General features: G+C 55.7%; 1 protein-coding gene and 2 non-coding genes across 13 annotated transcripts in view; all 3 read right to left on the bottom strand.

Annotated features, from left to right (window-relative positions):
* Positions 1-910: 910 nt before the first annotated feature.
* The window catches only part of PRRC2B (proline rich coiled-coil 2B), an 83,471-nt gene continuing 71,776 nt past the window's right edge, over positions 911-12,605 (bottom strand). For 10 of the 11 annotated variants that reach the window (XM_033122720.1, XM_033122724.1, XM_033122723.1 and 7 more), the window contains 7 exons: positions 11,828-11,925; positions 10,727-10,854; positions 9,885-10,125; positions 8,034-8,210; positions 7,354-7,445; positions 5,337-5,418; positions 911-4,135 (listed from right to left, as the gene is read on the bottom strand). In XM_033122720.1, coding sequence (XP_032978611.1) covers positions 4,004-4,135; positions 5,337-5,418; positions 7,354-7,445; positions 8,034-8,210; positions 9,885-10,125; positions 10,727-10,854; positions 11,828-11,925 — 950 coding nt within the window. In that variant the 3' untranslated portion in view covers positions 911-4,003. The remainder of the gene's footprint in view (positions 4,136-5,336; positions 5,419-7,353; positions 7,446-8,033; positions 8,211-9,884; positions 10,126-10,726; positions 10,855-11,827; positions 11,926-12,605) is intronic. The other variant, XM_033122729.1, reaches the window with a different exon arrangement.
* On the bottom strand, positions 9,028-9,113 carry LOC117032606 (small nucleolar RNA SNORD62). Its single transcript, XR_004424781.1, has one exon. It is a non-coding gene; the product is annotated as a small nucleolar RNA SNORD62 (small nucleolar RNA).
* LOC117032605 (small nucleolar RNA SNORD62) lies at positions 12,146-12,231 on the bottom strand. The gene has a single exon (XR_004424780.1). It is a non-coding gene; the product is annotated as a small nucleolar RNA SNORD62 (small nucleolar RNA).

Here is a 12,605-nt window from a genome sequence, read left to right as displayed (position 1 = left end):
GCCCTTTCAAATATCTGGTCTACATGAAAAGACACAGAGAGGAAAGGCCAAAATAAAAACAAAAGGAAACAAAACCCCCTCAAGAAAAACAACCCCCCCAAAAACCCTTTTTACTATGCAAGGCATGAGGTCAAAAGCTTACAGTACAGTATCCCCTTTAAACAATGGAAGAAAGTCATCCACACAGAGCCTTAATAGAAATTTCTACTCCGAGGCTTCGTAACATGCTGAAGACAGGGCCCTAGGGATGCTACCATCTTGGAGGCCACCCAACAGGGGTGGAGAAACGGTGAACAGCAGGTTGGATGCGCCTGGAAGATCACTGGCCAAATCCACGCTGGTGGTCCCGGCGGAGGGCACGGCTAGGGGACAGGCAGTATCTGATCCCAACACAGAGCCACTCCTGTTCCGGGTGATCTGTTTGTCTTAGGTCCATCTCACATTTTCTAACAGGAAGGGCTGGCTTTCTGAAGTCTGCATTTCCCATTCACCAGAGAACATGGCAAAGCACAAACACCTTAGTATCCTTGATTATCGAAGGCCATTTCCAATAGACCTTCGAACCCAAGCTTTGCACTGCTAATGAAAACGGACAAATAACAGATGAGAGGCAACGTGCAGCGACTTGGTGGAGGGGAACCTATCAGCGGGGGGTGGGGGGGGTGGGGGGTGGGGCTTGACCAGTCTGCCACACACTGCCTCCGTGGGCCAGCTGTGAGCACAGCTGTGCGCGTCTGCACGGCCTCAGTCTCCTCGGCTCTGAGCATCAGTCACAAACCTTACAACCATCCAGGAGGCAGAAGGGCGAGGGCACAGCTGGAGAGAATGGATGCCGACATTCAACAGGATACCTCAGTATCCCTAGAAGTGGCTGAAAGACCACAGCTTTGGAAATGGACAGATTTGTTTCTGTGAGTTATCCTTTGTTTTCCCCCTTAAGGAACCTAGAACCAGAAGTGGATGAATTGCAAGTTGGAAAACAATAATGTGGATAAAAGGGGGACGGGGAGGACAAGAGTAAAGAAAACCAGACCAAATACAGCTGGCAGAGAGGTCTTCAGTGGGGTGGATGACGCCTCTTGGATACATGACCCTACTCTGGGATCTCACCCCACAGAGTAGTTGACCAGGGACAGACACTACTGCAGGGCCACTGGTTGCCCAGCAACGGGCTGCACCATTAATGGCCAGGGCAAAGCTGCCAGCATCAGGAGGGAGGGCGATTTTAGCGGGCAGAGGTGCAGAGGGCTCTGACACCACCCCCACCTGAGCAACAGGAATGGTAAGTCCAGGTTTTTGTTCCTGCCAAAGGCCCCAAGACATCCTGGCAGAAGCCTCTGCATGGACCTGCGCTCCGAGGACGGGGGTTTGAAACCAAAATAAGCCCCTAAGTCCTATTACGTTGAGCTTGGCTCTAAAACCACACAAAAGAGAGGTATTGCACCTTAAAACATCTCTGCACTAAAAACTGCATTTAATCAAACCAAGGAAGGGATGTGGTGTTGGGCAGGCCGTGGGCCTACCCTCTGTCCCCAGAATCCAATTTAAAACCTGTATCTTAGTGGGAAAGAGACTGCAGCTTGGGCACACAGAGGTGGTGAAAGCACTGAACTTCACATGCAATTTCCTGGCCTTCCTGCACAGAAAAACTCAGACATTATATATAAATAGAGCAGTGAAACATGTACTTTTTCTTCACCTAGACCTACAACATCAATACATATAAATAAATTCTAGTGTTTTGTTTTTATTGGGGGGAGGGGATACAGGGGTAGAGAAAAGGGCCGGAAAACAGGTGACCCTTTAAATTTTTCTCAAACAGGAAGTACTGTCACTCTGATGGCAGGATCACCTGAAGAGTACATCTTGAGTTTGTAACAGCATCCAGGACTGTTCTGTTGAATTTCAAACTGAGAAAACCCTTTTTCCTTTGGACACACAATGTGCACTGGAATTAGGTGTGGGGTCTGGCCGTGTTTCTAAGTGCACAGGCAGCGGTGAGCGTGTGGCTCCCACAGGGGCAGCCGGGCAATGAAGGCGGCGGGGGTGGGGGAGGGGAGCGGGGCTGCAGCCAGGGCAGCTCATCAGAGACAGCAGGTGGCGCCTGTGGGAGAAGGAAGGGCAGAGCATATGAGCACATGGGGCAGGTGAGAGTGGGCAGCCCTTCGAGCGGAGACTTCAGAGGAAAGAGTCAGGAAAATGAAGAAGAAAAAAAAAGACAAGCAGGTAGAAAGTAAGGTCTCTGGGTGGAGGCAAGACGGGGAAAGCTGAAAGCCACAGATGAAGCAGTAAAGCATCTCGCAAGAAAACTGGCTCTCAGACGATGCCGGGATGAGAGCCGGAAACCTTAAAGCAGTCAAGAGCAACACTGAAAATCCTTCAGCAGCTCTAAAGGCGCTCTTTCCCCGTGTTCTGCACTGGACACAGCTTAGGAACCCAGCCCGAGCAGATGTCACACACCTGCGGTGACTCAGGCTGGACTGCTGGTCCTCCAAGCCAGGTCTTTTCTGGATCCCCAGCAGTGCTGGGGGCACCTCCTTTAGGTAGAGGGCTGACGAGCTACTCTAAGCGCATGTTCGAAGCTTGAACTTCCCCTCCCCTTCCCTGGGAATGACTGAACCTGGGATGATTTCCTTCTAGTTCTTACTTAAAAAACAAATGAGAGACACAGCATTAAATGGCTCACAGGAACGTTTTGCTAGGGGCAGCTCTGCAGTCCCAGGAGGCTGGCCTGTCTGTCTGGAACCCGTCACCCTGCACACACCCTGGCCCGGCTCAGGAACCTGGGTCTGCTGCTGAAAGGGAAGGAAGAAAAGGAAGCCCTGGCCACAGCCTTCCACGCTGCCCGTTCGTGCACGCCTGTCACCTGGGCACATACCTCCTGGTTTCTAGTCAGGAGCTGTGAGGGCTGGAGGGACAGGAGGCGCCCAGCAAGAAAGACGCTCGGGAAGAAGGCAGGAGGAGGGCATACTATGCAAGGCGCCCAGGAAAGGGGTGGTGTGGGAACAGCAGCCCCTGCAGGTGCTGGGGCCCCACAGAAACGCTGATGAGGGCCTGTGGTGCTGTCAGCTCGCACTGTCCAGGCCAAACCGGAAAAGACCAGGAACTTTTCTATCTCCACAATTCACCTCCGGGGCCAGCAGTCAGCGTATCCACTGGCTTTCGAAGAGTTCAGGACAGAAATTCTCTGTAATTCTTATGCTAAAACGGCACCAGCCTCATCGGGCTGCCTGTAAGCTCCCTGTGGTGATCGGGCCAGGGGCTGGAACCCGACTGAGACACCAGCCTCCCTTACCGCTCTCGTCACTGCTTCGGAGCACACAGCTGCACCTCAGAATGCTCACGAGCTGTGTCTTAAGGAACCTCTTCCTTTTGCAAACACCCTCAAAATTTAACCACTGAGGGCAGGAGGGGTTGCATGAGTCGTCTCTTAAGGTATCGCAGTGATGTATCAAACTAAACAGTAAAGAGGTTAAAGGAAACTACTGGAACAGAAGAGGGGTCAGGGAGAGGCTGGTGGAGAATGTATAAAAGTCCAGCTATACACACATAGCTTGTGTTTTGTTTTCTTTTCCTTTCTCCTTTGTGAAAACCTTGGCTGCTTTTTAAAACAAAAAGCCTCAACCTACAGTGACCCTGCTGCCAAACCACTGTGCTGGGGCCGGGAGGGGAAGAAGCACTGCTGAGCGCACCCTGGCTGAGCAGCAGGGCCAAGAGGCAGGGCAGGACGCTACTGTCATCACTGTCAGGACGGGTGGAGGGAGACGGGAAGGGAGCCGCTACTGTTTGTTTGTTTCGTATTAAAGCAAGCAGGTCAACGCCACAGGTCCAGGTGCAAGCTGGCTGGACAATGGAGTTTTCGGGAGTGGAGAGGAGAAGGGAGGTCTCTCAGTCCAGGCCAGGAAGGTGGACGGCAGGTCTGCTGAGTTTCGGAGCATCCTGGGCACCGAGCCCGAGTGGCGGCACTATCCTCATGGGGCGAGGTGTGGCCGGCCGAGCACCTTCAGGCCTTGCTCTCCTCCACTTTCACCGCCCGAGGCTTGATGGCTCCGGTTCGCTTCATCTGGGAGGCGGCCGAGGGGGCCTCCTGCAGCGTCACGGCTCCCAGGCTGGGTTTTTCATCCACTCGTTTTGCCTTTGGACAGATGAATGGGGACAGAGAAGTTACCCTCACGCAGAAACAGCTGTCTGCATACACAGTCCCACCCCCAAACGCCTGCTCCTGAGTCACGGAGAAAGCTACCCTAACAAGTCCGTCCTTCGGGCGAGGACAGACTTAGAAGTGACTCTCCTAGCAAGGACATGGTGACGCTGCTGCTCCCTCCCTGGGGCGCTGATTCGGAGGCGGGAGGATGCTGGGCCCTCCGGGGAGCTGTGCCCACAGGCCTCTGCAGGAGCAGCACACCCACGCCCGGCTGGAAGGACCCTTCAAATCACTGCGCCCCATGCGCACAGGTGGCAAAGGCCCTGCGGAGACCCGGCTGTCTGCTGAGGCACGCGGGCCTCTAGGCAGACTTGGTCCTCCCTGCCTCGCACTGGGAACCCGTCCCCAGGACCAGTCTGACCTCGAGATTCCCAGTCAGGGTCCCACTAATCTGCAGGTCTGCACAGGGGAGTGTGTCAGAGTGACCAGCCTCGAATATGCCCCCCACACCATGGTGTGGACTCTGGAAGAAAGCTCTAGAAGCTCAGTCCAAGCAATTCAGGAGCGACCCTCCAGGGAAGCAAGTCAGGAGGCGCGAATGAGCCGTCAACCTTCCACCTGTACCAGCCAGGAATGCTGTTGTGTTAAACCCACGCCTGACAGGTCCGGGCTCGGGAGCCCGGCATGTTTTGGAGTAGCAGTGAAGAGGACAGTGCCAGATGGCAAAGACACTGAGAAATACCTTTCGTTATGAAATGGGGAAACGCCATTCCACCTGTAGCCCTCCCGGCCGGACAAAGACGAGACAAGGCACTTACTAGAGCTGGCACGCGCACGCACACACGCTCGCACACGCGCCCGGCTCCCAGAGCTGACCCACAGACCTAACCCCGTCCCAGCGCCTTCACAGCCCAAATCGCTACGAGGGAGAGTCCACCTTCCGGCGTCGTCTCCTCAGAACGCCACATCCTCCCTTCTCTGCAGGACAAGGAAGGATCCAGACGCCCGTAGGAGGCGCAACGCCTTCGGCAGGAGGGACTCGGGCTCCAGGCGCCCGGTGCCGTGCTCTAAGCGTAGGGCACGTCTCTCTTTACGAGAGGAGCACGCAAAAGGGTGGGCAGTCCCTTCTCTTTTGGCGCTTGGAGACGGGCCTAAGCGCCGGGGCTGCAGGGTCTGGAAAGCCATCTTCTACCTGTTGAACGTAGTGTCCCTGCACAGAGCCCATGTTAACTGCTGATCCAGAGGGCTTCCCACTGGGGCTAGCAGAGCTAGGCCTGAAAAAACCAAAGGCAGGGGGTGAGAACACACGCGTCACCATGGAGACGGAGTCAAGCCGGCGCGGCGGCCCTGCTTGGGCTCGCAGACCTCCCGTCGGAGGAAGAGAAAGACCTCGGACAGCCAGAGTGCCGAAGGGCTGAGGGCAGTCATCACCGACGGCCTGGCACCTCCAACGTAGCGCACGGAGACGCAGCCGAGGGGCAGAGGCCGAGTCCCTACAGTGGGCTGACACTGACTGGATGGACGGACAGACGGATGGACACTAACTGTTTCTCAGGGTTTGGAGGGTCTGGACCAACATGATTCTATGAGCAGACAAAAGGTCTATAAACCCGATGTAAGAATTATGCAGAGTGTTTTCTGGTCTGCACTTTTTTTGGTGGGGGGTGGGGTGGAGAGAGATACCAAAAAGAAGGAACAGGTAGAACATCTTTCTAAACGTGTTCCATTGCCAGACAGCTAGTTCTCAGGGATGTTAAGTAGGTGCTATGTGAAAAAACGATTCCGTCGTCAAAAAGTGTGAGAAGTGCTGTGTGCACAGCACACCCCCAGGGACCTGACCAGGGAACCCCTTTTTGGCAGGGTATGCCTTACTCAGAAGCCCCGTTTCCAGAAAACTTGGGAAACACTTCTCTGTAAAACTACACCAATTTTCCCAACCCCTGTGAAACACCAACAAAACAAAGGATGTATTTTCTAAATAGTCTCCAGGGAATAAAGCAGCTGCCATGGCTACACTACATGGACACAGGCGACTCTTGTTACGTGAGCTTCCTTTTCTGGATTTGCCCGGGGAAGGCTCTGCAGCCAGATGCTGCTGAATCAGCCTATGACAGCTGGGAAACGACAGCACATTTAAACTCAAAGCCTCCTTCTTTCTTTCAAACTACACTCATTGTTCTGTGCTGCTGCCCACATATATTTTTCGTACAGTTCTGTTGTTTTGGCTTATGTGAAAAATATGATTGGAAAACAAAGCAAACTAACAGACAAAAATAAGTGAAGCCGAAAGAGTGAAAATAAGAAAAGATGATGAAATGGGGAAAAATTCACAAAAATCCCTTTCCCTGGAAATGCAGTTGGAAGGATGGAATGATGGGACAGGAGGACGCAGCCTCGACACCAGGAGCAGTGGGGCCGTGGCCATGACAAGAATTGCTCGCCGAGATGGTGATCTGATCTGTGAGAGCTCCGCGGCTGGCCTCTCACGGGGCATGACAAGCCACGCATGTCTGTGTAACTCATTTACAAACATGTAACAAGAGTCGACTGGACCACCCCCTGGGCCCAAAGCCAGAGCACGCTGTCTTCCCAACCCTACAGAACCACAGGTTCCCTGACTTCTCAATATAGAAATAATTCAACAAAGTAATTCATGCAAAGCCATGTCCAGATCCAGTTAAGGGGCCTAAGAAGTTACTGGAGGTGGAGACAGGTAGAGGAAGCGAGGAGAAGGTGCCACTTGGTCCTGTGTGAGGCGTGGCCCCACAGGCCCAGCAGTAACAAGTCCTGGCAGGGTCAGAGGGCCAGTCCAGGGGCCCCGGGAAAGGAAACTCTCCTCCCCTTCCAGGATGTGTGCCTTCTTGGCCAGTGAATGCTTTTGTAAAAGCTGCTGAGAAAGCTGTGAGTAGTCAGGGTCGGTCCGGACTCTATTAAAACATTTGCTGTTCCTTTTCCTACTTTCCAGAAAGCTCTCCTAAACCAGAGCATTTTATAAGGATGATTCCAATTCCTGATTTTCCCGTGGCTAACTACAGCACGAGCGTGTCCCAGCACTGAAACTCCATGGTGACACATCGGCCCACAAGGGGCACCCAGGCTCAGTGCACTTGTGCTGCCCTCCCGGGGCCCTCGGATTCTGCTGACGCCCAGACTCCCATCCACGCCAGAGCTCAGCTCTGCGGCACCCACCCCCCCGGGTCTTTCTTTACCTGTAGGTCTGTGGTGACGGCACGGAACCTCCTGAAGGAACATTCTGTTTACTGTCGGCAAAGTGGAAGCCCTTCACATCCATCTGAGAAGACTAAAGAGACCAGGAAATGAACGCTGCCATCTGACATGCCCTGGGTGGAGCGAGTGTGGGCCCATAAGAATTTCGGGATAGAGAGGCATCTTCTAAAGGAACCTGAGCTCCCTCCCTCCCATCCAGCTTGGAGGGCTTTTCCGTAGAAGCAGGAACCATCCCAGGCAGGGAGGGGGCTGTGCACCACCACGGGGCATTGGCCAAGCTGTGACAGCGACCCCGCCACCCCAGAGGCCGTCCTCAGCCGAAGCCCCAGGAGCCAGTGAGGGAGGAATGCAGGTGCCTGGACCTCAGCCCCAGACACACTCTATTCGGGCCTCCAGGTGCGTCCTCGGCCATGGTGGGGACTCAGCCACTGCTCACACACACTTTCCTGTCAGCTCGGGCATCTCACGCACACCAGCTCCTTACGTCCCTAGCTTACAGGTAAAGTCCTAAGAGGACTTCCCCACGAGCAGGGAATGCGGGGTGTGGTGAGGCCAGGAGCTTACACCCCTTGTTTTCTGCCACAACAGTGGTTCTTGACTGACTTGAAAGTGTTGACAGGACAAGGAGCCCCCGAGGATCACAGCAGGGAGTGGTGCTCACCTCTCTGCTGGTGTTAAGGACCGAAGGCTGGGATCCAGGTGGAAGAATCCTCCGGGGGGCCCCGACAGACAGGCTCTGCCCCTGTGGCAGCTGGATGGACTGTGGCAGGATCAGGGGCTGCTGCCCGGAGCCGTACCGAGGCAGAGGCAGCTGGGAGCCGGGCAGGGGCATCGTCAACTGCAGGACAACAGGGACAGTTAAGAGGAAGAATGGTGGGGAAGCAGCCACAAACCAGTTTCCACATGCACCCAAGCGCAACCACGTTTTCCTCCAGGTTCTTATTTTGGAAGAATGAAAGCGAGGCTCCTACTAGCATGCAGAAGAGAGGAGCCTCGATTCGCACTAGGCAGGAGGGGGTGGGTCTACGGCTGCAATACAGAGCCAGCGAGAAGAGAAAACCGCAGGACTGAGCCAGCAGCAGACAGCACGCCACTGTGTGAGCGGCTCCTCTCTGAGTCTGCAAAGGGCCCTGTGTGTCCCCAGCCCTTCTTGCATTCACCCAACAACGGCTCGCTGAATGCACATATGTGCTAGGGAAGCACCAGGACACTGTCAGACCCAGAAAGGTGGTGGCAGTGCAGTGACACGCTGGACACAGTTACAGGGCACCCAGAGTGCACAGTGCAGACACCAAACCCTGTATGCAGGCAGGGGGTGGGAGGGGAGTGAGGGCAGGTCAGGAAGCTCTGTCCAAGTCAGTTCCAGGAGGTGACAGCTGGACAGGAAGTGTGCCTTTGCATCCTTCTGCGCGGCACAGAAAGGCCAAAGCCCTGCAATGTTCTGCCTCCAAATGTCACAAAGGACAGGACTCAGCCAGGTTCTGGGAACCAAACCGAAGTTCCCTGGATGCTTCTGAAGCATGTCATGATGGAAGAACAGTGGGGCGACTGCAAGGCCTAAGTGACCACTTCTAACGTCCAGAACAAGGTGGCTGAGAGGTCGGCTTGGAGACGCTGGGGACGGGGGACAGGGGACAGGGGTGGGCCACATTCCGTCTCTCAGTCACCTTCCTCTTCATCTCCCTGCTATTGAGTCCACAGTGGAGGGTCAGAAGGATCTATTGGGATTGCATCACTGAGACGTGTGGCAGGCAGCTGGGCCGCCAGGCCCCACACCCCTCGTGCACAAGTGCCGACGGAGGCGAGGCCATTTCTGGAGCGCTGGCTCGGCGTGCTGTGACCTGCCTCGTGTTTTAAGGCCCCTGCGTGCTGTGCTGAGAATGGAGTGCCAGCCCAGCAGCACAAGCAGAGACTGGCAGGGGCTCCTGCAGCAGCCTGGACAGAGTGGTGGGTGGAGGGGACAAGAAATGACTGGACTCCCAAATGTAGAGCCAACAGGACCTGTGGAAGGATCAAAGGGTGTGCGAGGGAGGCAGGGACCCGAGGATGACACAGACTGGACAACCTCAAGTACCAGGAAGGAAACCACATTTTGGATGTGATGTTTGCACAAGTTTGATGCCTTGAGATATTACAGCAGAGATGTGAACAGCCCACTGGTTGAGCTGAGGCCCAGAAGACAGATCTGGGCTGAAGATATAAATCTGGAAGGAGTGGGAACCATCAGTGAGGACACAGAGGACACTCACCCCACCTCCAAGCCCCAGAGTCCGAGGCCGGGGAGACAGGCTGCAGGAGAAGCAGTACTCTTAGGAGAAGCCAGGTCTCGGGGACAAAGAGGTGATGGGACTATTCAGAAGAGGCTGAGCATCTGGCCTGGGTCTAGCAGCCCAAGGACCAGTCAGTGGCTACACAGAGAGCGTGGGTCAGCACGCAGAGGCAGACAGGAGGGAGAGGCAGGCACGAGGGGACGAGCCTGGAGTTTCGGGGTGTCCGTGACTAGCTTCCTGACCTGTGGGAGCTGGGCATCCAACATCTGAGAGGCGCCCAGACTGGCAGCCTGGCCGAGCTGGCTCTCGTAGACCAGGGCTTGGTTTCCGCTCATGGGCTGGTAGGGGGAGCCGGACTGGGGCTTCACCATCTCCAAGGGCTGCATGCCGGGGAACGCCGAGTACGGAGGCTTCAAGGCTGTGCCTCCAGAGAGAATCATGGTGCTGGGCGGTGACAGGCTGGGGTGCATGTACACCTGGGATCTGCAAAGCCAGACAGACGCTCAGGGGCAGGCGCGGAGACAACAGCACAGCTCACACTGGAGCTGCAGCAGAACCCCTGGGGAGCTTGTGAAAACAACTGCGGGCCCCACCCCTCGAGTTTCTGACTCAGAAGGTTTGGCATGGGGCCTGAGAATTTGCATTTATAACAATCTCCTAGACGCTGCTGATGGTGCAGGTCTAAGGACCACAATTTGAGCCTCCCTGGGTTAAACAAATGGACACATCAGGCTGTACGAGGCACAGGAAAACCTATGTGATGCCAAAAACACCGGACATCAGACACTGAAGGAACGGGCTGAAGGCAGGGAAGGAGGGAGGGGTGGGCAGGGCAGAGAACAGAGGAGCAGGAAGGGGGCAGGGTGACAGGGAAGGAAAAACAAGGCCCATCATGGATGAGTCAGGCCCACTGGCTCTCCTGCAACACTTATCAGTGCCCTGTAGGTGACGGTAACCGTCCCCACACCCGCCCCAAATCAGAGAAGCAGGGACCAGAGCAGGAGAAAAGGCGAGCACGTGCGCAGGCCACAAAGGTCTGAAGCTCTGGCTGTGAGCTGCCAGCCCCCTCGCCCTCCCATCTCACCTGAAGGGCTGCAACGAGCTGAAGATCTCCTGGGACTGGGACACCGGGAGCCCGCCCCTCAGTCCGAGCTGGGCCGGAGCCTGCAGAGACGTGTGAAGGGAAATCGGGATCTGCTGGGCAGCGGCAGCCTGTTGGGGGAGCCGGGCCGGTCACTGCGGTGCCTTCCGAGTTGGCTTCCCTCACCCCCCGCCCCCGCCCTCCTCCTGGCCCCTCTCCCAGTGGCAGCTGGAACAGCACCCAAAATGCAAATTCAAGCATGTCCTTCCTGGGCTTCTTTTGCTCTTGGAAAAAAGCAAAACTGTGGTAGCGACCCCACCCCCCGTCCATTCCTCTGCTGGCTCCTGTATGTACAGCAGCAAGAACAAACCCTAGCTACACGTGTCCACAGAGGCGGAGCTCAGAAACCTAACGCGACTGGACGATGCACCACAAGGAAGAATACACGCAGTTTGACCCAGTTACATGAAGCTCAAAGTGTTGCAAAACTAAACACTAACATTTAAGAACATGTCTTCCAAAGAGGTCAGGACAGGCCGGCGTCTGTCCTCTGCCCCGACTCTGTACTTGGAGCAGCGCCCCCGCCCGAGAGCCCAACCATCCTGGTCTGCACAGGCACACAGGTCTGGGGTGCTGGGCCATTCGAAAGGCCCCGCGCCAGCTTCAGGGCAGGGACTTCCAGACATGATCCCCTTGCAGCAGAGAAAGTACACCAATCCTGCATAAAAACAATACCTGCTCGTTTCTAAAACTACCTCTTTCTAATGCATCGATGCCTGGGAGTCTAGGCCTTTCTTCTCTTCATCAGAAGGAGACCTGATCACCAAAGAGAATTGGTTTCAGCTAATTCCCCAGCTTGGACACAGGAAGGAGAATGCTGAGAAAGGAAAACTAAGCAGAGTCTGGAGCACTGAGCTCCATTCTGCTTCCTTGTCCCTTGTTTATTCATTCAACAGACACTGACCAGCTGCCATGACGTGCCCGGTGTCGGCATTACGTGTGAGGGGTACAGAAAATGAGACAGACGACAAACAAACGAAGAAAGTCATTACACCCTGTGCCGCACCCCAGCCCCCACTGTCCCACCTGGCCTGCTGTCATCACCTGTTGGTAACTCTGCTGCTGAGGTATCGTCTGAGGAACCAGCCGGGGCTGACTTGCAAACACATGGCCATCCAGGTAGAGGGGTGGCAGGTGGTTGCCTGGAGACAGAAGCCGAGGAGGGAGAACATGATCAGGTCTTGCCGTTCCTAAGGGTCCCTTCAGGGGACGTGCACGCTCTCCCGGGGAATCGGTGGGAGGGTGTGTGCGCGGGGCCTGCCCAGTCCCCTGCTGTGGCCCTGAGCTCCTGTAGCACCCCTGGCCCCCCTCAGCACCAGGGCCCAGGAAGAGGGGCTCCCCTGCCAAGGAGGGCTGCCGTGGTCTCTCAGTCACCTTCCTCTTCATCTCCCTGCTATTGAGTCCACAGTGGAGGGTCAGAAGGATCTATTGGAATTCCATCACAGAGACCTCGGCAGCTGGCCCTCCAAGTCCCTTTGGGCACCAACACAGTGACGAGGACGGTGGCAGTAAAGATAACCACGGCTCCCGCTGACTGAGGAGTCAGGCGGCACAAAGCACTCCCCAGGTATGACCTCCGCTCACGGGCGTGGCCACCCCACAGAATGCCATCGTCACCCAGCTGACTTTACAGAGGCGGCCACAGCTCAGGACTGAGCTGCTCCCTGGTGGAGGCCACACGGCCCCCACATATGACCGGGGTCCGACTCAAAGCCAAGTCTCACTCCCCTCTCCAGGAGTCAGAGGGTCCTGCTTCCCAGAGCAGGGGGCAGGAAGTGCAGGTCACCTATGATCACCCCGACTAGAAACAAACCCCCTCTTG

This window comes from Rhinolophus ferrumequinum, chromosome 12, assembly GCF_004115265.2.
Source record: "Rhinolophus ferrumequinum isolate MPI-CBG mRhiFer1 chromosome 12, mRhiFer1_v1.p, whole genome shotgun sequence".
Lineage (NCBI taxonomy): Eukaryota > Metazoa > Chordata > Mammalia > Chiroptera > Rhinolophidae > Rhinolophus > Rhinolophus ferrumequinum.
The sequence above is the reverse complement of the archived record's forward strand: the minus strand, read 5'-3'. Positions and strand labels throughout refer to the sequence as shown.